The sequence below is a fragment of the Solea solea genome, chromosome 21, assembly GCF_958295425.1.
Source record: "Solea solea chromosome 21, fSolSol10.1, whole genome shotgun sequence".
Classification (NCBI taxonomy): Eukaryota; Metazoa; Chordata; class Actinopteri; order Pleuronectiformes; family Soleidae; genus Solea; species Solea solea.
Window position 1 is genome coordinate 3,459,964 of NC_081154.1, and position 27,641 is coordinate 3,487,604.

At 42.0% G+C, this 27,641-nt stretch overlaps 1 protein-coding gene across 1 annotated transcript; it reads right to left on the bottom strand.

The window, feature by feature from the left end:
• Positions 1-443: 443 nt before the first annotated feature.
• On the bottom strand, positions 444-27,578 carry cpped1 (calcineurin-like phosphoesterase domain containing 1). The gene is made up of 6 exons (XM_058621290.1): positions 27,378-27,578; positions 24,764-24,982; positions 16,204-16,376; positions 15,227-15,352; positions 13,804-13,936; positions 444-835 (listed from the first exon to the last, which is right to left on the bottom strand). Exons 1-6 carry the CDS (start codon positions 27,439-27,441, stop codon positions 609-611), a joined length of 942 nt encoding a protein of 313 aa, XP_058477273.1. The 5' UTR covers positions 27,442-27,578; the 3' UTR covers positions 444-608.
• Positions 27,579-27,641: the final 63 nt, after the last annotated feature.

Sequence of the window (27,641 nt, forward strand, 5' to 3'; positions counted from 1 at the left end):
ATATTCACTGATCTTTGTCTGGCTCCGTCAGGACACTGAGAGCATTCATTCTGCCAATAGATTCTTTTTGGAAAACATTCAACTTGATCTTTTTTAAATGTCCGTTTGGTTTGAGGTTTTCATTCATTCACTACACGGTCAAACACACGCTGCCCGCACAAAAACTCAAGTCACATACGTGCATACGAGCCTGTGGGGGGAACCTGTCAGGTTTAGGTTCAGCTGATGAAAAGACCAAGTTTTTATTCCAAAAGATATTAGTGAAATGTTAAAGCAGAATATGGATGGAAATAAACGTTGTGACATTGAGTTGCTACTGAACTTCCTCTGCATCACCTACTGTCCACTGTTGGTATCTGAGGAGTTAATCTCATCAGCACTAATGAGCCAATCAGCATGTAGCGCGCTGTTTGACCGAGCAGGTAGTCAAACAACAATTCATGTGTTTTTGGCCGGGCTGTGACGAATCTTGACCTTTTATTTATTTGTTTTAAAGAATGGGTTATTAGTGAAGTTCAACATCATTAATCATACGCGTGATTCTCCAAAGAAACCCCATTTTGTGCCTCTAACGACGTTAAAATCCATCCAGCGTGATTGTCTGTGCGTCAGGCCTGCAGAAGCGTCCTGAGGTCCTCGTCGACGCCTCCGGCTCTCAGCTGCTCCAGGCTGTGGTAGCGGTGGACGACGCCGTCGGCGGTCACCACCACCACCCTGACGCCGTGGGCGTCGTCGCCGAGCTGGCAGCCGATGGCCGAGCTCACGACCATGTCCAGGCCGTTGTGGCAACCGCCGGCGTTGCGGTGGTAGTGGCCAGAGAAGACAGCCTTCACCCCTGCAGTGGACAGAGAGGTGTGAGAGCCATGGATTTATTAGTACGATGAAGAAATGAAAACATTTCAATGTGAGAAAACTGAAAAAAAACAAGGTCTGCGTCACTGATCTAAGCTGGGATGTTCCTACAAATAGACAACAAGCTGTTTTTAAGACACCATATCTCAGCCTGTGTGCATGTCATATCATGCAAATTTGTAACATCTATGAGGAGCTGACAGCCTGAGTGACCAACACCAGTGACTCAATATTTGCCCAGAAGATTTGAGGCTTTAAATAAACTTACTTTACATCCTTTAGTGAGTTTTTACACAAGGAGAAGCTGCTGCTGCTGCTGCTGCTGCTGCTTCATGTTTGAACGACAGATTTCCATGTGGTTATGTAAATGTTTGCAAGAAAGCAAGAAAGCACAAACGAAAGCAAGAAAGAGAGAAAGAAAGAAAGCACAAACGAAAGCAAGAAAGAAAGATAGAAAGAAAGCACAAACAAAAGCAAGAAAGAAAGAAAGAAAGAAAGAAAGCACAAACGAAAGCAAGAAAGAAAGAAAGCACAAATGAAAGCAAGAAAGAAAGAAAGAGAGAAAGAAAGAAAGAAAGAAAAAGAAAGCACAAACGAAAGCAAGAAAGAAAGAAAGAAAGAAAGAAAGCACAAACGAAAGCAAGAAAGAAAGAAAGCACAAACGAAAGCAAGAAAGAAAGAAAGCACAAACGAAAGCAAGAAATATAGAAAGAAAGCACAAACGAAAGCAGGAAAGCACAAAGGAAAGCAAGAAAGAAAGAAAGAAAGCACAAACGAAAGCAAGAAAGAAAGAAAGCACAAATGAAAGCAAGAAAGAAAGAAAGAAAGAAAGAAAGAAAGAAAGAAAGAAAAAGAAAGCACAAATGAAAGTAAGAAAGAAAGATAGAAAGAAAGCAAGCAAGAAACAAAGAAAGCACAAACGAAAGCAAGAAAGAAAGACTTTGAAAAGCGAGGGAACTTTCATTAAGAGAAGCAGAAGTTTCAATTAATTTTCAATTACAAATGACATGTTTAATGTTTAATGGAATGGTGCTGGTGCGACTCGGCCCTGCGGCACCGACGCTCTGTCTCCACAACTGGAATAAACCACTCTCTAAAAATGGCACGACAAACAAACCCTGCTTTGAATGAGAGGGACACAATGAGTCGTCTCCCTGTGTGTGTGTGTGTGTGTGTGTGTGTGTGTGTGTGTGTGTGGTATTCTCTGTTTTGGGGAGAAACAATTTCACTTTGTTACAAGTTGATTTACTGCTGACAACAAGAATAGAACATCTGAATAAAAACAAAAGATCGGAATTAGAGTTATATTAAGATGAGAAAATCATTGGTTTGAAGGTGTAAGTCGCTTTGGATAAAAGTGTCTGCTAAATAACATGTAATGTAATGTAATGTAATGTAATGTAATGTATAAGACGGTCTAGTATCTAGATAGTAGTTGACTGCACGTGGTGAATTCTTACGTCTTCTTGCAGGATATGTATATGTGTTTATACGCGTGTGAGGTAAAAAGGATCCCAGTTTACTTTACAGCAGGTTTCTGGCAAAAAAAAAGAGAAAGAAATGAGCTGCTCTATTTTCTAACCGTGCTCCCATTTTAGAGGAGTCTGGCTGCTGTCTCGTCTCCGCAGAGACACCCAGCCAAAAAAATAATAATGAAAACCCGGCAACAAAAGCGGATAAATTGCAGCCTGTGCGTGGAAAAGACATCGGTCTGTCCCAGAAATCTGCACAACAAAGACAAGGAAGATCCCATGGAAGAAAAAGAAGAAGAAAAAAATCCCAAACTATTTTCATTTCTCCATCCAGTGCTGATTCTACTCCGACTTCACTTTCCATGAAATTGCTCAGAATCGTCAAGTCTGCCGCCGCCTGTTGCAATATCAAACGGCGCCGGAATACAAATGTGACCTAAATTTATATTAATATTTGCAGCTATGTGAGGACAACGGCTTTGCACATTCAGGACCATTAAATAATTAATCTGCCATAGATGGAAAGTGATGATTTAAGCCTGTGTGTGCCGCGCCTAAATTAATTTACAATCAAAACCCGGGGCAGCGCAGAGTGAAGCCCACCCTCCTGTGACTTGTGCGTGGGCCTGCAGCTATGTCATTAAGAAATACACATTTAATGAGTCTATTTGTGTGAAGCTGTGTATGGGAAAAGGAATTACTGCATTTCTTATAACCTTGCAGCCGCTCTAGGTGAATAAATAACTGGCCAGGTCTCAAACGTGTCCCTGTGTTTGCTCTGTGTCGTTTCTAGATGAGGGGCCGAAAGGCCACAAGTGCCCTTTACGTCTCCAGGCCCAGAACTCATTACTCTGTAGTTGACAGACACCTCGGAGTTTTCTCTCTCTCTCCTACGAGGCATTACACAGCTCATCTACAATTAATCAGACCCTGCGAACGAAAACAATGTGAAACAGCAGCAGAAGTGTGAGCCAGGGGAAATGTACGATAGGATAACCTGATGACTCAGCACGCGGCGCTGATTGTGGAAGTGTTGGCTTTGTTACAGTATCCTCGCTGTCACCTAAGAGACATAAGGAGGTGGGAGGAGGACGCGCTAAAACAGCAATAGTAAAGAAGTGATAGACAAGAAAAAATTATTCTTGCAACGGTGACGAATGAACCACCGGGAGAGTGAGGAAAATCTTTTTTTCCTGAACCTCCTCCAAAGATGCCGTGATTAATCGTGCCATCAAACACCGGCGCGTGGGAGTGTGTACGTGTGCACGTGTGCATGTATACACGTGTCAAGTGTTGTGTCACCGCCGCGTCTCCGATGATCCACATCCCACACAAACACCACGCGACGCCGCGACGCCACCGCGCAGCAGCCGTAAGCTTCTCCTACACGTACTTTAAGTTGAATATTTACTGTAAGATGCAGCCGTGTGGAGTAGTCCTATCTTTGTGAAGCACTTATGTCACAAAATGCCACACGGTTGGTGTAGTGGTTAAAACTCTTGCCTTTTCGCAGCAAGAAGACCTGGGTTTGAGACCCGGGTCGGAGAACAAGGGCCTTTCTTTCTGGAGTTCGCATGTTCTCCCTGTGTGTGCGTGGGTTTTCTCCGGTTTCCTCCCACAGTTCAAAATAGGTAAATTGGCGTACCCCGCCTATCGCCCTATGTCAGCTGAGACTGGCACCCCCCATGTGTGAGGATAAAGCAGTAGAAGATGGATGGACATTTCTGGTAGCCGATTAGCTTAGCTTAGCCAAAAGCAACCCTGGTAAAACCCTGGTAAAACGGCACACTGTCGTCGTGTCTGCTTTTGTAGGTGAATGTTGTTGAGATTTCCCTTGCTTCCAGTCTTTATGCTAAGCTGTGCTAAGCTAGGCTAACTGACTACTGACCGTAATAAATTAGCTCTAAGCACAATCCACATTCAACGGTTCGTATATAGCGCTTCCCTAGTCTTGATGACCACTCAAAGCTGCTTTAACCTAAGTGTCTTGCCCAAGGACACATCTGCAACCTTTGAGTTGAAAGACGACTCACTCTACCGCTGAGCTACCTTTGCCCCCAAAGTGTATCACCTTCCAGTTTTCTCCTCCCAGGTACAGAAGTCCGCAGATAGTTGCACTTTGCCGACCTCTCCAATGTCTACAGGGCGCAAAGTCGTCTTTCTTTGATCTTTATCACACACGACAGGCCTTTGCTCGAGATCTTAAACACACCTGCGGGCTGAAATTTACTGAAGCCACAAACAATTCTCATGTCATGTAAATAGATTGTCTCACTCTGCTGACTTGTCCCACCGGACCCTGTGGTGTAAAAACTGGATTTCAAAGATACAATTTAGCATGAACCCAGCTATAACTCTATGGCATGAATTCATTTGGGCATGTCCCTTTTAGCGCAGCATCATTACTCAGGCTTCAGAAGTCAAACCACTCCACCTGGGTCCTTCTTTCTGAGAGAAGAGATGGCCCGTCGTAGACAGAGAAGTATTTTCCACTTCTAAAACATTGGCTTATGAATAAAAGATCAACTATTTTGTTTGGAAAAACAAAATAATAATAATAATAATAACAAAAAAAGAAAAAGAATAAAGAAGTCAAGAAAGCGGTCTCCTCTGCAGTGCAGTTCGAAGATGAAGATGACCTCTGAAATTGTCTGCCAGAAAATAAATGGGGGTTGAGGCTGAGACTGTCTACATGCAAATGCAAACGCATAGAATAAAATGTTAAAAATAAACAAAAAAAGACCCTAGCTTTGCTTCAAGATTTAGATTCTCCTTTACCTAGGTTTAATACTACTCAGGTATTAAGAAGTCAACGCTTCTGATTGGCCAAGAAAGTTGTGTGTCTTGATGGGATACGTTTGGACTATAGATAGAAAGGTTTCCCCGCTGGGTCAACACAAGAAAAGATGGAAAGGGGGATGGCACGCATATTGAATAGTAGCAACAGGACAAGGAGAAACTAGACTAAGACGCAGGTCACACTTTCCATGAGCACATGTCAGCGGAGGTCCATTTCAGTACAGGCTATAAAAATACCGTTTTCCGCCCATTTCCATGGTGGTCCTTGTGTAACTCTACAGTGTGTGGGCGAACACTCCCAACCGTTTGAGTGCAAGCACTGTAAGACATGTGCATTCTCTTTGTGGCACAAACAAAGCTTTACGGTGCAGTTGGTGGCCCTTTTTTTGGTCAAAAGCAAGAAGGTCTGCTGGTACCCAGACATGTACGAGTCACTGCTCAAAGAATGGAAGGACAGACAAAAGACGGCAACCTCAAGACAACAACAAAAAGACAGACACGTACCCTTGTGTTGTTATGAACAAAAATGCGGTCCCTACACATGCAGAAATCCAAAGTGGCTCTCTGTGAACATGGAAAGTATGACCCAGACCTTAAAAGTCTTTCACATACAGTATAGATCCAAAGATTGGGGCAGTATTTCACTATTTAGTTTGAAAAGGACCTGGTGTTCCTTGGTGGAGCAGCTTAATGAAGTGAGGCAGCCAATGGCTGAATTTCATTGGATACGATTGTGAGTGTGTCTGCAAACTAGGTCACCCAAAATATGGTATAAATAACACATTTCCAGGATATCTTACAGTCTGAAGCTTATGTTAATCAACAGTATTAGCTATAATGTGATATAATACAAGGGAATCGGATATTTGGATTAAGAAGTGGAAGTAGCGCCAGGCCTTGGACCCAAGTAGTCTCTGTCATAGAACAGTAGCTGATTTTACCATTCAACCAGAAAGTGCACCTAGCTGCAGTCGTTCTGATCGAATGCAAACTTGAAAGTTTGTAGACTTCCAATTTAATGCTGCGAGCTACCGCTGACCTACAGTGTAATCCCAGCTGGTAATCCACTGGACTTAATTAAACATATTTTCCTTCGCATCACAATCACAGTTGCACTTTGTTTTTGTTTTTTTCCAAAGTGCCTCGTGCTGCTGTCAGTCGGTGTGGGTGGCCTGGTGGGACGCAAACCCTTAACTGCGGTAATATGAGAGCCACGGCTCAGACCACTAAACTAATTCAAGAATGAAATCCAACTCCATTGACAATATCGACTTCACCCATTCAGCAACGCAGAGAATGAAACGCACAGTATATCCAAGCGTCTCGCTTTACCCACTATACTATCAGACGGGAGTATGTGTTCAAAGTGAGTTAAATAGCACAGTATTGCATAATGTGGAGGAATGTTAAAGCCAGTTTCCTTACAGTTTTGTCTCTGTTCCCCTTTCCCTCTCTTGCTGAGCCCGTGCCCTTGTGAAAACATGCACTCTGTACTGATAATTCCACGTCTTGTCTTAGTCTCTGTGGAAATCCCATTTACCTGTCAGCCCTGAAACAGCGCCGGTTCTTTTGTGCTTTTCTTTGTGATAAAGACTCCCATCTGGGGACTGGCCTTTGCTTTGACAGACTATGTTGAGGAGGGAGGAAAAGGGGAAAAAAGGGAGCGAGGCGGGGATGTTACGGCACTGAGAAAATGAACGGAGTGATGAAAACATGCTGAATGCAAAGGGGAATTAAATTCTGACAAGGAGTTGCAAGAAAATGCAAAGAAATGAGAGAGGGCTGCAAAAGTCACCTAATGCTGATAATTAATGCTGATATAGTTCACTAAAAGACAGAATAAAAGAAGCGTAGAAACATCAGTTCACCTTTTCACATCTTTGATGCGAGTGAAGTCTTTTGTTTCCCACTCTCCAATATCTCCCCTTTCATCTCTTGGTCACCGATTACCTCCAGGAAAAGGCAAAGCAATTTCTCCTTCACACCTCTCCCTCTTTCCTTGTCTTTGACACAAACTCTTCATGTTGTTCAGAAGACAGCAGGTCTTCTTCATATCTGTGGCAATGGTACTGCGTACGAGGGAGGAAACATGCGACACGTGCACTCGTGCTGAAGGGTAGCTGTCATTAAAGTGCAGGTCTAGGAAAAAATTCATCATGAAATGGTGGCTGTTAATAATTTGCATGACAGGAGGATGGAGCATGGTGAGAGGCATGTTGCAGCCCCGGCTCCCCATAAATCACTTCCAAGACGTCAGTCACTGTGCAGCTTTTTTCTCATGTTCTCCACTTTTCACATAGACACATACAGAGTTACAAAAGGGAAATGACAGTATTCAGCATGACATCTGCAGGGAAGCATTTTGACCATTTGGTACCCAACGTGATACCATGTCATTGAGCCATTATTCATGGAAAGGCTTGTGTGTATACATACTGTATCTGTTTGCACTCTTTCATTCATTATTCCCAAGTCTTCTGAAAGCTTATGGACAAGGACAAAACATACATAATGGCGCAGTACAATGGGAAATTGTGGGGGGGTTTTGAACAATGGCGGAACTTTTTGAGAACTCAGCAACTATGACAATGATAGGGCCACTTTTGGCTCTTCCTTAAGAGGAAAAAAATATCTTTCACTTTTGATTTAATGTATTGTAGGACAACCGTGCCAAAGTACAGGATGCATATGTTAAGCTAGCATAAATGAGCCCTTAAACCCACTAAAGCCTTCCAGTATTCTGAGGTGTAGTGGGTAAAATCTACCACCACTCAATTCAAGAACATGAAGTGATCATGTAAGCTGTAAGAAAGCACATATTTGGGCCTGAGATTCTATATTTGTTTAGTTTATGGTCAGAATAGCAGACTACAGACAAGTTCTGTTGCAGTAAGCGAAGCTACACAACATGCTAACCAATGTTAACTTCATGACGTTCATGTTAGTGTCTTTAGATTCAGTTTATGTAAGAAATATAACCCTTCATTTGAGGCGTAACCCTGAAAAATCTCGATTACAAGGTTAGTACTTACACTTAACCATAAGCACTCTATCTAAAATCGAGCCTATGAGCAACAGGTCTTCACACAAATGGATCCCAAGGGCAAGTGGATACAACCATTGATTAAGTTGTTTACTCAGTTGAAAAGGAAAAGGAGTAGCCATAGTCACATAATGGACATAATATCTGACCTTTATTTGATCTTGGTAAGAAGTAATCTGAGGGTTTGAGACCTTAATCATTACAGGTAATGGAAATAAGCTTTGAAATCAAACTGAAAAAGACTAAATCATTACATACGTAAACAAGGATATCATCCACTTAACTATTTAAAATATTTAAAGCATGGAGAGTTAATGGGTCAGTACACAAATGCCTGGATTCACTTAATCATTCAGCGAGGCTGCTGCAATCAGCAATCACATACACACAGCTGTACTTAACTGTAGCACTCTACCAGTTCAACTTCACTGCTTAAACTGACCTTCCCAGGTCACGTTTTATCATCTCATCCGTACCTAAAACAAGACTCTTGTGACTAATGCGGCTCATTTTCGTCTCCACCAACCTCCACCTTTGGCTGCAGGAGAGAGTTCAACAAAGACAGATAGCGGGAAGAAGAGAAAGGCAAAAGCATTATTCAGCCTCATCATTAAAACAATGGGGCTAAAGGCTTAGCCGTAACCTCTTATCAAATCCCCAGTGGATGATAAATGTGCCTTTGCCTTGGAAAAGAGAGGGATCCGGGCTGATAAAGATAAACCAGCAGCAAGAGAGCGAGTAAGAGATGAAGAGGGGGAAACTATGCAGAGCAACATACTGCTCATCTGTGCCTCTAATTAGTTACTGTATGTACAACTCTACAGCCCCGAGCAAATTTGGGAATCCCAACGAATTTCTCGACTGCGTTCTTGTTTTTATTTTCATTTTACATAAACAAGGTTTGGAGGCGAACAAAAGCAGCGGGGAGCGTGCATCTGCCCGTCTATCGGTGCTCATTTGTCCTTGTTTGTGCTGCATGTGCGATGAAGGTATCCCGAATGTAGGATACAAACCTTGGAAGAGAGAGAAACGGGAGCCAAGAAAATCTAATTACGGTATTCCATCTACGAGAGGAAAGGCTGACAGCACTGCTGGGATTTGTGCTTCTACAATCACCTTCTCAGAAAGGAGACACTGGTCCCAAAAGATTCTGAATGTGAGCAAAAAAAAACTGTTTTAAGGAGAGTTATGCTCGTCTTTCTTTCTTTGCGCCAATAAAAAATAAAAAAAAGCCTGCATGAGCTGCATTCAAACACAGTGGCTTAGGTGTAGGAAACTAAACCCAGGAGAGCATTATTTACTATAATTAAGGGTTTGACATGCAGTGACAAGGCAGCACATACAGGAGTATATGCTACATAATAAGAGAAGAACTTCCTCCAGGGTCTTCAGGGTGAAGAGTGAATGTTACAAATTTAACGATACTCGACTGACCTGTTCCTGTCTAGTTTTCTGGTTGCTATAAGACTGACTTGTTCATTTGAAACATATCTTCGTCTAATAAGCTGCTAGGTTTAAACACCAAATGTATCGGGAGAGAGCAAACTTTAATATCGGCTGAAACAGTGTAAAATTACAAACCGCAGTAATTGTTTATGCAATTAAAAAAGGATTTCCATGATACTTGACTTGCCCAAGAGGGGGTCATCATCGAGACAGAGTGTCGCTGATATGAGCTGGATTGCAGTCAACGGTTCCCAGGGTGGAACTGCTCACTCTGATGAGCCAGAGGAAGACTAATTGGTGCTACACCTTTCCCGTGTGCAGCTGTGCTGCCGAGATAACATACAGATACACACTACATGAATATATTTGTGCTTGGAAAATGCACCAGTGCAGAGCAATTTATATGCAAAATGCATACACGCGTGCAAGACATGGTCAAAATAAAGAGTTTTGCACACATAATTAATCAAACATGTCTCCACATTCAAAGTAGGGAGTAGGGAGAGGGATGAAAAATACCCCGGCGAGGGAAAAAATCTATTAAATGTATCTTTGTCTGCAGGGGACGACTGTACATTCTCTATTTCCATTACATGTCAGTGAAGTGGTGGTGGTGGGGGGGGGGCTGCAGGAAACCAGCAGCAGCAATAACAGCATCTCATAATGGCGAGAAAAATCCACAGCTGCCGTAAGTTAACCGACACCATGAAAAGACGCGTCTGGAGTGGTTGGAGAACTGAAAGCCGCGTGAACGCGCGCGCAGCGCAGCGACTAATCTGATGCCAGAGAAACATTTTGTGAAACATCCGGTGATCCAGTTACGCGGCTCCCTTCAGTAGACTTTGAATTACAAAACAAAAGAAGGAGGAAAGTCATCCAATTTTACCTTATTGTTCTTGCCAGAGTGAGGTTTCTCTCTGCTGAAGCAGAACTTCAAGGCTGCCAACGAAGGAGAATGATCAGGAAGTGTGTGTTTTTTGAAACATGTGTGTTATTGGAACAAAGAAATACTATTAAGAGTTTGTAACGCATTTTCCAGTCTTCCAATAAAGGCTCTCGATGCTCGACACTTTTACAGCATGAAATGTGTGATCCTTCAGCTGCCATAATGGCTAGATTTGTCTTAGAGGGCAAATTACTATATATGAGAGCTGGCTGCACAAACAGAGAGGGAGACTTATCCATGTCAGCTGCTAGATTTAATAAAAATCTGATTAAAAAAATGACATTCATGCTTCATCTGATCCAATGTTTGAACTGTATGGCGAAATCTAGACGTTTGCATGCACTTGGGTATCCTTTCTGGCATAAACACTGACCTTGTCAGGCCTAGTAGTCCTTAAATGGACAAAAAACGTTTTCAATCTAAATTGTAGTTGGGTTAAGGTAAGGGTTAGGCATTATGTGGTTGGGAATAACGCTTCGTATCGGCTGCGCAAACGAATGGTAGCCAGCGAGAGTCCTTATAAGGATAGCTGCGTGAACATGTGTGTGTGTGGTTAATGATGCTGCCCTTTACTGTAATGACAGTAATGATCACCAGAGTAAAAGAACACATCTGGAGGATTGAGGAGCGCAGGGTGCAGCGGTGAGGACAGACACATGATGCGTGAATAAAGCAACGCAAAGAAGGGGAAAAATTACCACTGTGGCCAATGTACGTCTCGAAAAGGCATAATTCACCATGGATGAGAGGAAACACAGACGGAAAGACAACCCGTGCACATATTTTCCACGGTTCTTTTTCTTTACTATGCAGTAAATAACATGAAATGACCTAGTTTTCCCTCAATTCTTCACTCGTTCTGTTTGTTTTTTTTCCTCTGAAAGGCTTACAGTCTCACTCTTTGATATTTTTTGTCAAGCATCCGTTTGCTTTTCAGGAATTACCTGCCTCATATACTTCCAAATTTTGTTTTTATGTGAAGTGCACACACGACACAATAATTCACAGACCTTGTAAAAAAAATAAGATGAATTTAGGTAAACCAACAAAAGTCACATCGATCCGCAGTGGGACTCAAACGTTTGGTTTCAGAGCCGCTTTATTCTTAGTCTGAATTTTCAGAGGAGGTGGAAATGAGCCATGTGCCATTTCCTGACCTATCGGTGACCCTGGTGGTTACAGTGGATCAGCAGCTCTATCATAGGCAGACACCGAGTGCAGAGCTAATCACAGTCTCTTTCACAAGTGTGCCTCCAGGACAAACTCCAGTAGATTCCCGAGCACAGATGTTACAGCATAAGTCATCGCCACAATACTGCTAGTCGGAGATGAAGCAGAGAGCGACAGGGGCAAAGAGGAGTAACCACAGGAAGGAGAGCGGCGAGAACTAAGACACGGAAGTGTGTATTATTCAAAGATAAGTGCAAGTCATCTGATTTCACACTTGGATTTTATACATTTAGCAGAGTTATAAAGAGCTACCGTGACAAAGCTGTGAAACACAGCTTTTTTTTGGGGGGGGGGGGGGGGGGGGTTATTCTTATGGAACTTTGGCTGTTTCCTAACTTTGCTGTGATGTCCCCATATGCCAAGCACAATGTGCCTTTACTAGTTTTTTTTGTGGCATTTCCCATCATCACCAGCACCAGGTTACATAACAAAAGCACCTGTGCCCATCTGTACCTAGTGTTTAGACATATTATTGCTGCATTGTTATCTCTGGATTAAGGAACACTATCAACAAAAAACATGTTTGAAGTGAAAATGGTACTGCATTTCTCCTTTTTTAAGGACTAATAATTTAGACAGTGACATACAGCTACATAGGTGGATTCCCCAAAGTGTATAGACTTGCAAACAAGGGATAAAGGGAATACAAGATGGCACTCTGATTGCTTTATTGCCTAAGAGTAACCTTTAACCACATGCCTTTAGTGCAGAACTAATAGCCAAAGAGAATATTGCAGCACACACCATGGATCATGCACTGATGTTATAAAACAGAGAGGTATGAGTCTTCATAAACATGCAAAAGCTTATACACTATTGTGACTAGTCATTGGCTGGTTTCTGGTTGAGGTATACTACAGTATTAAAAAGCCACAATGTAAAAAAACAGTGAAAAATTCTGTGTGTTTTCAGGTGTGCGCACCTTTCAGTAACTACTCAGAGAAACAGTAAAGAAATCACATCCTTTCTCTCGCAGTAGTAAAAAGGAGCCATATACACAATGAGCAGCAGCACATTTGACATCAATTATTAAAAGCAACAAACATGTAAGTATGTATAGAGCTCATAAAATGTCAAGTGTGTGCAATTTGAATTTATAATTGCCGATAGAACACGCGTGAAGAAGAGTGTAAATGAGAAAGGACACTGGCGCATGGGATGTTCTGCACATACAGGCCACATTACAGCAACAACCCCACAGAAAGCCTGTTCAGGTTGCCCTTTAAATACTTAACCACTCTTCCCATGATGGAGCAATCAATTATGAGAGAAAGGGTCACTGGACCAAAACGGGCAAACATGGTTAAATACGTGCAGGAATAATGGCTTGATAATGAAATGAATACCTTGTCCTGCCAGTCACCTTGATGCATGATTGAGAAGCAATGCACGAGTCCGTATGAGAGGTCCTGTCAATCAGTCGTGCAGAAATAGCCTCGTGGAGTCACACGGACATATTTGAACGACTGTGTGCATGTGTTTAGCTCTTTCCTACGTACAGACTTAATGTCCTTGTGAGAGTGTCCCAATCCAATATCCCTCTATCACACTCTCATACGCCAACAGTGGATGATGATTATGGAATTACTCTTCTTCTTATAGGTTTTAAATGCATTAAGTAATTTAATTACGCCCGTGTTGTTTGTGTTGATGCCAGGAGCTCCTCTTAAGCCTCTGGCTAATGGCATATTAATCCTTCAGGCTATGATGTGAAGGCTGCTTTAGGGTAGATATGCTAGACATTAGCAGGTTTTGAAGGAATATTAGTAAAGATTAATTTAACAACACTTCAGTGTCACTTGTCCATAATCAAAGAAAATGTCTGTGATATTTTAAGTGTTCGGGATCACAAAGCTGCATGACTTTTACAACAACCTCTTCTGAGATGTATAATTGCAAGTAAACAAACACAAAGCTACCAAAAGGGCAATCCAGTGCAAGAGACTAAAGATATTACATGCAAACAGTCTCATAAAATGGTTGTAAAATGATGTGCAATGATGTAAAGTGTTTACCTGCCCTCTTGAACCTGTCCAGCAGGTTTTGTCTGACGGCTTTCTGAAGATTAAAATAGTCGTCCTCCTCATCTGGGGTTTTTAGATAGAGAGGAATGTGCTGGAACACCAGGACGTGTTTGGGTTTGGGCTCCTGGACACAGACAAATGGAACAGACGAGACCTGTTACCGAACTGGAAAATTCAAAATCAAAAGACATTACATTTCATTACATGTCATTTAGCAGACGCTTTTAACCAAAGCGACTTACAATAAGTGCATTTAAACATTTGGACACAAACAAGAGCAAGAAGTAAGTAAGAGCTTCAAGTAAGCCAAACTATAAAGTAGAGTCGGAAGAAATGTGTTTTTAGTCGGCGGCGGAAGATGTGGAGGCTTTCTGCTGTCAGGATGTCGATGGGGAGTTCGTTCCACTATTTGGGAGCTAGGACAGTGAACAGTCTCGGGTTCTGTGAATGCCTCTGCGATCCTGGAGTGGGCGGGCTGGGGTGTAGGTTTTGATCATGTCCTGGATGTAGGCTGGACCGGATCCGTTTGTAGCATGGAATGCAAGCACTAGAGTCTTGAAGCGGATGCGAGCAGCTACAGGAAGCCAGTGAAGGGAGCGGAGGAGCGGTGTAGTGTGGGAGAATTTTGGTAAGTTGAAGACCAGTCGAGCTGCTGCATTCTGGATGAGTTGCAGAGGTCGTATGGCACACGCAGGGAGACCAGCCAGGAGGGAGTTGCAGTAGTCCAAGCGTGAGATAACAAGAGCCTGGACCAGAACCTGTGCCGCCTTCTGGGATGGAAGAGGCTGTATCCTTCTGATCATGTGCAACATGTATCTGCAAGATTGAGCTGTTGCAGCAATGTTGGCAGTGAGGGAGAGATGGTCATCAAGTGTCACACCCAGGTTCCTTGCGGTATGAGAAGGAGCTACCACAGAGTTGTCGAGGGTGATGGTCAGATCTGTGGTGGGAGAGCCCTTTCCTGGGAGAAAAAGAAACTTGGTCTTGTCGAGATTGAGTTTCAGGTGGTGGTCAGACATCCACTGAGAGATGTCGGTCAGACAAGCGGAGATCTGTTCTGCTACATGTGTTTCGGAGCTGGGAAAAGAAAGAATGAGTTGGGTGTCATCGGCGTAGCTGTGATAGGAAAAACCATGAGAGTGAATAACAGAACCAAGAGAGTTGGTGTATAGAGAGAAGAGGAGAGGGCCCAAGACTGAGGGACCCCAGTAGCTAGAGGACAGTGTTCCGACACAGATCCTCTCCAGGTTACTCTGTAAAAGACAAAAATTCAATTGTTGTGTTTTATGGCCGCATACCGCAGCAAACTATCTGAGCCAAGATGTACAGACATCTCAAGAGGAAGACATTATCATTATCTGAATGTCCTTGTGAATCAAAAGAGAATAGCATCATATCATAGATGCTTTCCTACTGTTAGAGATGAGGCTCTGCTCAGCTGCTCCTCCAGCCACGTCTCCTGGGCCTCCTTCAGCTGAGGGCAGGCTGAGGCGTCGTAAAACAGCTGGGAGTTCAGAACCAGGCAGAGGACTCCACCCACCTGAGACCACAGAAGCAGGGAAGCAAAGTGATAAAAGACAGGGTTATTATTTTATTGTACTTCTTTTTTTTTTGTTCCATTCTACTCAACTGAGTTCACACAAGACCCATCAAAAAATCCACCATTTTCAATTATGAAAAGATATGTGAATGGATTTAATAAAAACAATAAACGAATGATAAAAAGCCTGTGTTACAAACTAGAGTTGGAGAGTTTGTAAAACATCATGTCAACTGAGTAGTTGACGATTGAAAATGAAGATATCGTCAACCAAGCTACTTCATCTATGACTTTTCTGTGTTTTTTTTAAGTTTTCAATTCATTTTAGAAAACAAATGTGCAAAAAACATTGGAAAATGTAGGAAAATATTAAATATTCCTATTAAAACAAACGAACGTTTTTCATGTTTGAACAGTAGAACATACGGTGAGATTGTTTGCAGCAATCCCACTAATGAGTAGTCAAGACCCATTAGAGACAAACACACATTATAAAAAGATTTAATTAAAACCAAAACAAACACAACAAGCTAGACAACTTGGTGCCCAATGCAATTCCTTCCTCACTCTGATGTTTTAGGGGGTTTGTCCCAGAAGTGATAGCATAGAGAGGTGAAGCAGATGAAAGACCCAAATGTAATGTGTCATCTTGAATAGAAATGTGGATCTGAATTGAGTGTTGAAAGGTTTTGGCTAATTTAAGTACACAACACAACCAAATACATAACAATTAGTCATGTCATTTTTAGATATCCTATAGCAGAAATGTCACATATTAAATTTAATTGTGAATAAACACAACGGCAAAACACAGCTTGTGCTACTACTTTATGTCTTTCGTAAATGCTTACCCAGAAGCTGAAATAGTCATCCCCCCATGCATTGCAAAACTGCTCCACTGTATTCAGAGTGGGCGTGTTCCCCAGGTCATGGTTCCCACTGACAAACACCAGTGGGATGGATGGATCTGTTCCCTTCAAGGCCGCCTTCAGGTCTCTCTCCTGACCTTCTCTAAACGGAGTGTCTGAGGGGGGGAAACAGGAGAGCTCAGCTCCATGTGATAAATGAGGTGCCGGTCAGAGTCCATACAAAAAAAAATTAGATGCTGGATAACAGAAACATCTGACTTGGACAAGACAAAAATAAGACGAATAGAGAGAGTGCGACATTTATATGGGTGTTGATGCAAAGTGTCAGAGTATGTGCATGAAGGGTAGTAAAGGTGAGAGCCACCTAAGGGAAAGAGGATTATTCGGATGATAATGATGACAGCACAGAGAGTGATCAATGATCTGTGCGGCTCGACTTTACATCACCATGGTTACTGACATGATGAGTAGTGTTCTGGTGGAACCCTCCTCAGTTGGCTGGGTAAAGCCCAACCTCTCCTGTGCTGTGCTGAGCTGTGTGCAGGCCACAGCACTTGTCAGATCCACTGGTCTAAGATACACGAGGCTTCTTGTTTTACTAGGTCTTTACAATGTGTTCAGCTGTTTGTTGTGAGTAAATCAGCCATACAACTCCATTAAGCCTGGAGTTCACGAACGAGAAGCCTGCAACAAGGAAGGAGTGAAATTAATTCGGTCCCAGTGTGTGTTAAGGGCAGAGAATTGGCAGGACTCAAATACATTTATAATTTAGAATGTATATCAAACAAACCTATAAGTTATTCCTCCCCCTCCCTCTTTTACCCCGCTCTTATTTCTTTTCCTTTTTATTCATCTGAGTAATTATTTTACTGGCCTACTTCTGAAGCAAATGTTTCCCTGGATGTTTGGAAAAGGACTCATTACATTAAGAGCATTTTCTGCTGGAACATCTTGCACATGGCAGAGTGACAGAATGCAGTTTAATACATATCCATATAAAAAAAAAAAGTAGACCGTCCTTTTCAACTTTCTTTCATAACATAAGCCCGTCACACTTCAAACTTCATCAATTCAACACACACTTGAAGGAAAAAGGAGAGCGCGATGTGCCCTTTTTTATTATGTAAAACCGTTTCTGTGTGACACTTTTAATTCTGCATTTGTCAGGAAATGTAAGGTCTGTGTAAATGCATACTGTATAGAATGTGTAACGGGTAGTATTTTAAAGCATGGTTATATAATAGCTATAAAATGGTAACAGATCATTGCTAGCTGTCAACAAATAGCCCTGGTAGCCACACACAGTGGCTGCATTCTGCTTCTGTGAATCATCCCTGAGTACTGTGTGGCTCAAACCAATGCTTAACCATTAAGTAGCTCATCATTCTAGATCTTGCTTAAACAGACTTATCATTTTGCCTCAGTATAGTGTTTAAGAACAGTAATAGTCAGTACGTTTACATTCACAGTTTAATCGAGCTAAGGCCGACTGTGTGAACTCATTTGACAATGTTTGAATCTAACAGGCATCTGTTTATATTTAAAAGTTACACTCTACGGTTTTAAAGTAACAGGTAAGTGTATTGTTAAACATTCATCGGATAACTGGATAACCATGTCCTATTTTGTTTTAAGCAAAAGCCTGATGTGAACCCATGAAAAATTTATTTTGTGCATAAACACTTTCTCACTCGGCATACTTCACTTAAAATAAGGCATGAATTTACTCAGAGGGGCACAAAGAAAGGGAAAAAAAACAATGCTGCCCTCAGCTCTCTGGAGGTCTGACTGAAAGGCCTTGCTCTTTTAATGAGATTGCAACACTATGATTCTCAAACTCTGACAGGAGACTTTGGCAGGTTCTTGTTGAGCTTGTCCAACTGTGTAAGCAGTTCTCTCAATTTCCTCTAAAGACTGGCTGTCGACACTGTACGCAGGCCTTAATGTGTGGGGTCCTGCTGTCGCATGCATTTTCCTCACTTAAACAACTGTATTTTCATGCGTGTGGGATCACTATATTTGTGACTAAATAAAGTATATACTGGTGGTGACAAGTTGTGCTGATGTAGTGTTGGTCTGGGTTCGGGTTAGTTTGTGAGGTGATGGCTGAGATTACTTTATAAATACTCTTTCCAAATACAACCAAGTCAAATTTGGTTCACGAAATTTGTTGTTGTTGCAGTTAGCATCCATAATTTTCCACTGGCACCTCGCTTCCCTTTTTCTTCTCCTTCCCTGTTTCACTCCTAGACTGGAAATGGACTGATGAGCCAAATGTCACAATCCATCATTGGTGCAATAACAAAACACTTGGTACAATAATCCATGTGCAATATTTCAGGTCCAATACTTCTCTGCTCCTTATGTAAATGATTGCAATCTTATAAATCCTGTGGGTTTGACAGCATAACTACATTTTAAACAGTCTCTGCATCAAGTCATTAAACAGCTTTTTTTTCTGTACATACCTTACGTTCGCACATTCTACTTATTATTCAGTTATATTTATTGTCATAGAACTAAAAAGGCATTACCTCTTTAAGCACATCGGTTTTGCCATATTTATATTTTCTTCCGGAATGTTGTTTTAATTCTGAGGGAGCAAATGTAACACGAGTATTAAGTATTCCGATTCTACGATAGACTACGCTCAATACTGCATCAGATACTGTGAAATGTGAAACTCCCGTGAACTTCCCAGTATGATTAACAACAGCTAAGTCCATCCTACCAATGTCCATCACTGATTAAGTTAATAAAGTGATATTTTTGGTAACTCTACTAAGTGACTTTCTCAGTTGGCCGTTGCTGTTTTAAGATGATTTTGCCCAATCATTCTCTCATAAGTCATCAGGGAGTGAGACCTGCTATTTTTGGCTGCTCCAATACAATCAGATGTCAGCCAGTTTTGCCAACCAACTGAGAGAGCACACGGAAATAAAGCACAAGGTACCGACAAGACCATGTCCATGATGTTAGCTCTTCCCTATGATGTTAAGTTGTGAACGTCTTCTTCTCTATATTTTCAGCCACTTTTATTTCCCAAAAGAGAAATGGAGCCATGTCGACAATCTTGCACAATGCAAAGATACCAGCAGCAAACAATCACTTGTGTTTGACGTGAAGCTGAAAATATTTGTTGTGCCTACTCTGATTTATTTCCTACTCTTTAAATGCACAAATATCAAGCAAGTCAACTTTATCTGACGAGTGGACTTTGGACTAAAGCCTGAAAGAAGAGCAATATATATCGATTGTGTACCGCTTTACCCTCCACATGAGGGTCGTGGGGCTAATCTCAGCTGACATAGGGCAAAAGGCGGGGTACATCCTGGATGGGTCGCCAGTCCATCGCATATAAAGACAAACAACCATTCACTTTCCCAGACCTACAGGCAAATAACCACTGCATGTTTTTGGACATGCGGGAGCAGACCGGAGAAACAGGAACAGTGCTAGCCACATGTGCCACTGGGTGGTTCATCATCAGCATGTTCTATTCAACCATTCCAGTCAATCTTCATACCCACCATTGATTCTTCATACCCTCATCTGCTACAGAATCCCACAGAGAGACAGATGTTATCCACCTTCAATGGCACTTAGGCAGGCTTCCATGTTTACATGGAGGGGACAGAAAAGTCCCAACCTATGTAACCTATACTTTACCTCTGTGAGTTCTCCACACCACAGCACACACATGAACATGTCTCCCACTGTACCATGTGTAACATCCCTCATGAACCCCCAGAGACATTGTTTGAATCCTTTGTAGTGCTCATTAGGAGAGTGTTAGGTCCAGCATGTTCCTCTAATCTAATCAGCTCTCTAGCTCGCCCCTCACCAACCCCCCCCCCCCCCCCTACTCTTTATCCCCTTCATTTGTCAGCTTTGAAAGTAAGTGAGAGAAAGACACAAGAGACCGTAAGTGAGGGAGAAAGAGGCAGAGAGATAGAAAGAGAATGGATGGCCGAGATTGAAGGAAGCCCTTGAGAGGAGAAAAGTGTCTCTTTAGGGTTAGCTTAGATGGAAAACAGGGAATTAGGATCAAGGAACTTTTTTGACAATGAAGGTCTTGATGACATGTTGTGGGAGCCAGTGCAAGCCAGCATTTCTTTCAAGAAGCATAACAGGTTATGTACAGAATATAATTGTTCCTCCAACACAGCAGTCCATCTTGAGCTCTTCTTCTCACTGATTAACAAACAATGCTTTGTCATAAGCGTCCCTTCAAGTTCCCTGACCTGAAATCAAGACCTCGAAACCAGTTACCAGCTAAAACAAAATGGATCTGTTTCATGTCTGTTCAATTACAAGACCAAAGTGAACTTAAGATTCAACCAACACCTAATTCAATTCACACCGATGCTGCTTGAAATAAATTCATACGCAGCCTGAATAACAGTGTGTTTGTGTACAGTGTCAGACTTGCAAATGAAGGCTGTCAAAATAAGGTATGAGGCACAACACTGCAGCGGTTTACTAAAGAGACAGACAAAGAGAGAGCGAGAGAAACAGCGAGAGGAAAGAGAATGTGAGAATGAGAGCATCAGAGTGGAGAGATAGAGAGTGAAATCCATGGGAACAGAAATACAGTTGCCAATTTCCCGTCGCCGAAAGGCAGCAGTGTTGACATTGCCAGTTGACAGCCAGCTTCCCCTGGCCACCACTCATTCATTCCGAGTTGTAAATAAACAGTTTAAGGGAAAATGTCAACTGAGAGATGGAAGGAGCAGTTCCTAATATTTCTTCCCTCCTCCTCACCAATGCAGCAACCCAGTTGCCAGGCGAGTGACGGACACGGCAAGTAATGAGGATGGCACACACAACCTGTTATGCTGGAGCTGACAGTAACAAGGGTTGACACCGCAATGTTTAAAGGTCCCCAAGGCCTTACTGTTTAAACCCCATGGTTGCATGATCTACTGTCCCAATACGCATCTGGAACAGATCTTACTGTGACCTATAAATGTGACTGATCAGAAGGAGACGGGGAGTGATGGAAAATGGACGACAGCCATTTTTTGGTTTAAATGGTGCAATCATGGAGATGATAAGGATACTTGGATGCTTAGAGCCAGACTCTTGGATGATAGGGGGAAGACAGCTCTAGGAGTGCTCATAACTATCCCTGTGCAGTGAAAATGGCCTGTCATGGTGACCCAAAAAAGGAAAGCAGGAAGAAAAGAGTCACTCTGACTAAGCCAAATCTGTGTTGAATATGTTTGCCTTGAGTCAAGTTTTAGAAACAGCAGCCAAGGACATTCTACACATGACATATTGCACCAAATGTAACTAATTATTCTGCCTCTGTGCTATCTTACACACTCCTCAAATAAAGATGAAACCCAGCGATACTTTCATCCTGATCCAATCAAACAAGTAAAACAAAAAAGCACTGCCAGACGTGCCGAGGTGGACAAAGGAAGACAGGTTCACCATTTTCTCTCTCTCTCTCTGCCCATTCCCGGAAGCCAGGGAGCCAGGCAGGCACCTCAATGCCGACTCCCTCATTGTCATGCAACAGTAGTGTGCAGTGGTTGGAGGCTTGCGGCTCTTTCTGCTGAACCACAACTCCGTAGTTGGTCCTGCCAGCTCATTTCAATTACCCTGCTATTGAATTAGGCAGCCGGACATTGAGCAAAATGCACAGAACGTAGCCGTCACTCAATTCACAAGTTGATTTAATAAAAGCATCCATTTGCCCATGACAACTGCCAAGCTACACTTAAGGTCTGAGAACTACAGGAACACTTTCTAAGGCTTCAAAGGGGTCTTTACTTGATAGGGAAATTAGCTGATTTAGGTTTGCAACATTAATCCTTAGTCACTGCTGAAACAGAAACACACACAGAGGGGAGCACAACTGAACATGGTGTGATGCAAACACAGCATGTCAGCTCCAAATAAGGTAGGAAATGAGTGGTAAAATTGCTTTATTTTGTTTACTTGGCCCAGGCCATTTCTGGAGGTATCCAACTATTTTGCAAACCCAATTGTGCTCTGAAAATCTATTTGTCTGGCTGGACAATGACAGCATCTGGCGAATCGAGAAAACAAGCTGCCACTGTGACAACACAGGTCTGTTTATTTTCCCGTTTCAAAGACATCTAATAAACCAGAACACGAGACTGATTGAGAAAAGCCAGTGTACGCATTATTTATCAAATGACTGTATACAAAAGCTTCGTACTCTCCATCTCCAACCAGAACTCATCTGCTGAACCCTTTCAACAATGCAGTCCGGCCTTCACGAAAAACAAACTAGACCTGGTGATACGAGCAAATAATTTTTTTTACCTCCAAGCTGAAAGTTACTATCCCACAGAGTTTCAGAATATGAAGTGTGGTTGGGCTAGTCGATAACTGAAGTTTTCCTCAGAATAGCCAGAAGGCCTGTGCTTTTTCTCAGATGAGTATCAGCTGCTGTCTTATGGGAGAGCATTGTTTACCAACTTTGGCTTGGAAAGAAAAGACTAATGATGAAACCTCCGTGGGTACTAGAACAACTGAACCATACATAAGCTAATGTGTTATTCAGGGACTACCTTTAATCAAATATGGAGACAGCAGCTGAGAATACATTACATCACACATACTCCATACATTTAAAGACTGACTTAAAGAGGTCCCTTGCCTTGGAAGAAGAAGCTTTTAAAAATACTTTCTTTACATTCAATCAATCTTGAGAGCTAGAACTGTACATGCGAGGTAAAATGATATCAGAAGACACATCTGTTATTGGTGTTATATTGCAAATTTTGGTCAAATCCCAGTGAGCATTTCCGCAGGAATATACATACATACACAAACATTGATTCTGGAGGTCATTACAAACCTCTCCCATCTCCTGCACTGGTAATGCAAAAAGAAAATCAATTCTGCTCGAAGCTCAAAAATGAGACTCAGATTACACTGCATGCCTGTGTGGAATTCTTTATGACTGAAAAGGCATGACATTTCCCTCGTTTCAGTCAAAAACATTTATGTCACATTTTACTGTTATGACAAGATTGTCTGACACTGGCATTATAGCTTCTTTCAGATCTGGTTTTCCACATCGGTCATCTCATACTGGACAGGTCAGTCACTTCTGGTCTAGTTGAACACTGCAAATCAGTCTGACCTCTGGAATAATACAAGGTTAAAATAGCAAACCAAATTCCTGATCAATTGTAAATATGTGGCTGGTTTAAGTGAAACATTTCCCTTCTTCAAGTAAATAACCAACAGAGTCAAAAGAGTCTGTGTGAAATTTGGAGGGGGTGGTTTAAATGTTAACCTTAAAACCCCATCCAAGTTCAATATATAAGCTTGGTCTTAGAGTCACTCTGAATCAATCAGTAAAATAAAACAGTGATGTAATGTTCTAAGAACTGATGTTTTGCTGTGAAAATGGAGGACACAAGCAAACTAATCTGTCCTCCTGAGCGGACAATAAGAACATCAAAGCACCAGAAAAGCAGTGTGCGGACATATTTTGGGTTTTATACCGTAGATAACAAAGGAACGAAGCTGCAGACTCACCTGTTAGCTTAGCTGTTAGCACCACAGCCCTATTAACTAGTGTTAACTAGTGACAATTACTTAAAATGCTTTGGGTGAAGACCAGGGTGTGGTTGGAGAGTTCATGTAGCCTCAAAACATATAAATAACTTATTATATGAATAATGTATTACATTGTTTTCAATTAATATCATTTAGTCACATGGAGCAGGACCTTGAAATAGATCACTGTTATGTAATGGGTGTGTTGATGATGGCAGGAACAGAAGTTCCTGCCTGAATCTAAAGTAAAGGTTCTGGTTCCAGACAGTTAAATGTAAAACATCCCTCCATCAGATCACTTCTCATAATGGAACAATGTGATGTCCCTCATTAAAAACCTGAACCATGCATATTGTTAGCAGTCTCATTACCCCAGAAGGCAGTTTGTTGATTGACCATAAATCTGGATAAGTCACTCGTTAGAATTATTTTACCACAAAAGACATAAAATATACGACTCGGTTTGCCTGATCCCGTGATTGAATGGAACATCTTTTGCTGAATACAAACGAGGCGTAAAACAAGATAATGGGTGAAATGATGTATAGCGTGTGCAATTGCAGCTCTGATACCTGAATGCTTTGGTGTTACCAGTAATTTGGAAGTGCCACTTCTGACATTTTGAAGTAACTGGGCCAAATCTGTCATTTGATTTGACTTAAATAGAGTGAGTAGGGTTGAAGCTCACACAACTGGCATCTGAAAGTTTGCATTATGTTCTCCAACATTAGGCGTATATTTTTGTTTACTGTCCATATGGCTGTGTATCTGCTGAGAGCCTCTCTTCACTTCTTCACTGCTGTGGCTTATTTTCAACATTTCTGTTAAACTTTTCATGACCCTGCAGGTATTAACTAAGAGAAGTATGTTTTTTTAAAAAATGAAGCAATGTACTGTGTGTAAACACTGTTTCATTATGACACAACAGTTGGACATATTTGCTGAAAGCTGTAATACTCTAATGCAGATCATTTAAGGTGTCTTGAAATTTTACCTGGCATGGCGTGGACCAGGTCCCCACACAGCACCATGAACCTTGGCCTGGGAGTGAGATGGTTAACAGCCTCCACAGCCTGCTTGGTGAGCTCAACCTCCTCGGCCCATTCGTCCCCCCCGCCGTCGCAGTCACCTTCCCTCCAAGCTTTCATCAGCCCAAGCTGGGGGTCTGCGGCCTGAATGAAGTAAAATGGTCCCGTCCACTCATGTTCTGCATCTGGAGGAAAGAAAGGCAAACATGAATATGATGACTTTTTTTGAAAATCAATAAACAAGGCCTTAAGATATCAGTCTTTATGGCTTGAGCACTTGGTGCAGATGTTGGTATGAACCAACTCCACTGCCATGTGTTCTAATTTTTACAAAGAAAACCCCAAAAACATTTAACTTGATTCCTGTGTTCTTGTACTGACCGATTCCATTTATCTTACAGGTATTGACATTCTGGCAGCATTTTAACAGCTTAATCTCAATATGTTAGGGTCAAAGGATGCTATCACAAAGCACATAATAATGTGCAAAAATAAAAAATGAAAGCCATAGGGATTAGCTGTGCTCACAGCATTACTCATTCAGTGGTGTAGGGCCTGCTGTGAACACTTCATGGAGAGACCTCATCATATTCATTCCTGGAATCAACACAGCACTTGATATGCTGAAAGCACTGTGATATAGGAGTGTGTCACTTCCTGAGTAACCAGTGCTAAACAACTAACAAACAGCTACATGAATGAGTATGATTGACAAAGAACAAGTGTTTTCCACAGCATAATCACCTTCAAATATCATTAACAAGGCAAAGTGCGTCCAGCTTTCCATTTAACGAACGGAAATGGACACTCAACGCAGCTTGGCGGATGTTAATGACAAGCTATGACATGAAGGACACAAGGGAGCAGATGCTAAGAGCAGGTGTAAAGAAAGGCTCTCTGCTCCACTCATTTAGTTTCCGGTGGGTACGTAAGCAGTGCGGTAGTCATACATGGCTGTCACTGTGGACAGTCTGCATGTCCCTTCCACACAAATCCCCTCAATCACACTCAGCAGGGGAGAGTAGTAGCTCTTCAACATCCTCTGTTAACATGCTTTCCATGTATCCCTTTCCCAAATGAGTTTATGGTAATTCTGTCCTCAGAGAAACTTGAGCAAAGATAGGAAGAAAGGATAGACAAAGACTGTCTTGCTCCTGGAAACGAGATGAGTATAAGCTTCACAATGATCACTAAGTGTAATTGATATTTTATCAGAAGAGGAAGCACATTCTAGGTGTATGATTATAATCATCTCTTCAAACTAAATTAATTGAGAATGCCTTCAGTCCAAAGGAGGAAAGCTGATGAATTCAAACCAGTTGCCATGACCACTGTAGTGTAAAGTTTCCTAATGTTATCTCTGCAGACTATAATCAGTATTTTCTACTCAAGTAAATACAGACTAGATCTCTTTTTGAACAAATCAAAAACTAGACATATCATGATCTCTTTCAGCACAACACTCTTCACTCTCTGCCTCTGCTTACGAGTGATTGCATATGGAAGTCACAACACCAAACAACACATATCTTACTCAGCAGACAACACCTGCTCATCTTTGCAAAGGAATGGAAATAAAGAGAAGGCATGTGAGCACAAGCATAAACAAAATATGTAGATGTATGTTGATCTTTTGTGACATTAAATGTTGCAAATCCATGCCACGCGTACAAAATATAGCAAGATATTTGTTGGACGGAATAGACTTGTTCGTAGAGTCTCCGTCTCTGGAGCCTAAGGAGTAAACCATTTTACAGACAAACGAAAAAGAAATGAAGGAGAAAAAAACACACACACACATGCACACACCAGGGACCTGGAGAAGTGAGCAAAGCTCTCATAACAGTAGATAAGAGGCAGCAGCCTTGTGTGTCTGCACTGTGCGAACAAAACTTCAAACATAATCGCAGATATTTCTCAGGTGGCAGATGGTGTGCTCCGAACAAAACTAATCATAATTTTGAGATGAAAGCACATAGAAGGAGCTCGGTTAAAAAATGCTCAACATTTCAATGTATTCCCGTGGGGTTCCCTTATAATAAGAGTTTTCCTGTACAAGGTTCTAAAGAATATTAATATATTACTGAGAGTTAACCTTGCTGCGGGGCTGATCCTGTTTAATGCAGAATTTACTCAACGATGCAAGTTGTACAGTCCTAAGAAATGGTTTTAAATTCCACTGTCATTTAGCAACATATTAGCTTCCATTGCAAGACTGTGTCACAATTACGACTTTCACAGTAGTGTGAATTATCAGCTAAATTTATTTTCTTTTAACGGGTTTATTTCATGACTGACACAGCAAAACAAAACACCAAGGGTACATTCGTAAACACACGCTAGCATGCTACATTAGCCGAGCTATGGTTGACAGCAGAGACCCAAGTTGTTAAAACAAAGCTGAGGCGAAGCTGTCAAACGACAGACGTCCCAGTCTCAGTCAGTGTCAGTGTCAGTCCACTGACCTGTTGTCAGCAGCAGCAGCAGCAACTTGTGTAATAGAGGGAGGACAGAAAGTGTTGGCTAATGCGTTAGCATGTCATTTGGCTAACAGTCGGGTCTAATTAAGTTAAAAGCTACCTTCAGTCAGTCCGCCGAATGTCCGATGTTTGGCTCTGAGAAAGATATCCACGCTCTCAGCCATATGATCCACCACTCAGAGCCGCCCGAAGCGAACTATTTCGCCGCTTGTGTGCCTGTCAGAGAGTCACAGACGTGTGTGAGCTGTCCTTGATCTGCTTGCTAACGCCGGCGAGCATCGGCGATCGATTACTCTGCCTGTTTTAGATCAGGCTGCAACATACAGGTCTCGCTATATCCCAGGGGCGTTTCAAGGCTCTCTTA

Coding starts and splice junctions, on each gene's coding strand:
- cpped1 (XM_058621290.1), bottom strand. CDS start 27,441: ATGGCTGAGAGCGTGGATATCTTTCTCAGAGCCAAACATCGGACATTC. Junction 24,983..27,377: donor ATTCGGCGGACTGACTGAAG/GTAGCTTTTAAC, acceptor TCTTTCCTCCAG/ATGCAGAACATGAGTGGACG. Junction 15,353..16,203: donor ATGACTATTTCAGCTTCTGG/GTAAGCATTTAC, acceptor CTGTGGTCTCAG/GTGGGTGGAGTCCTCTGCCT.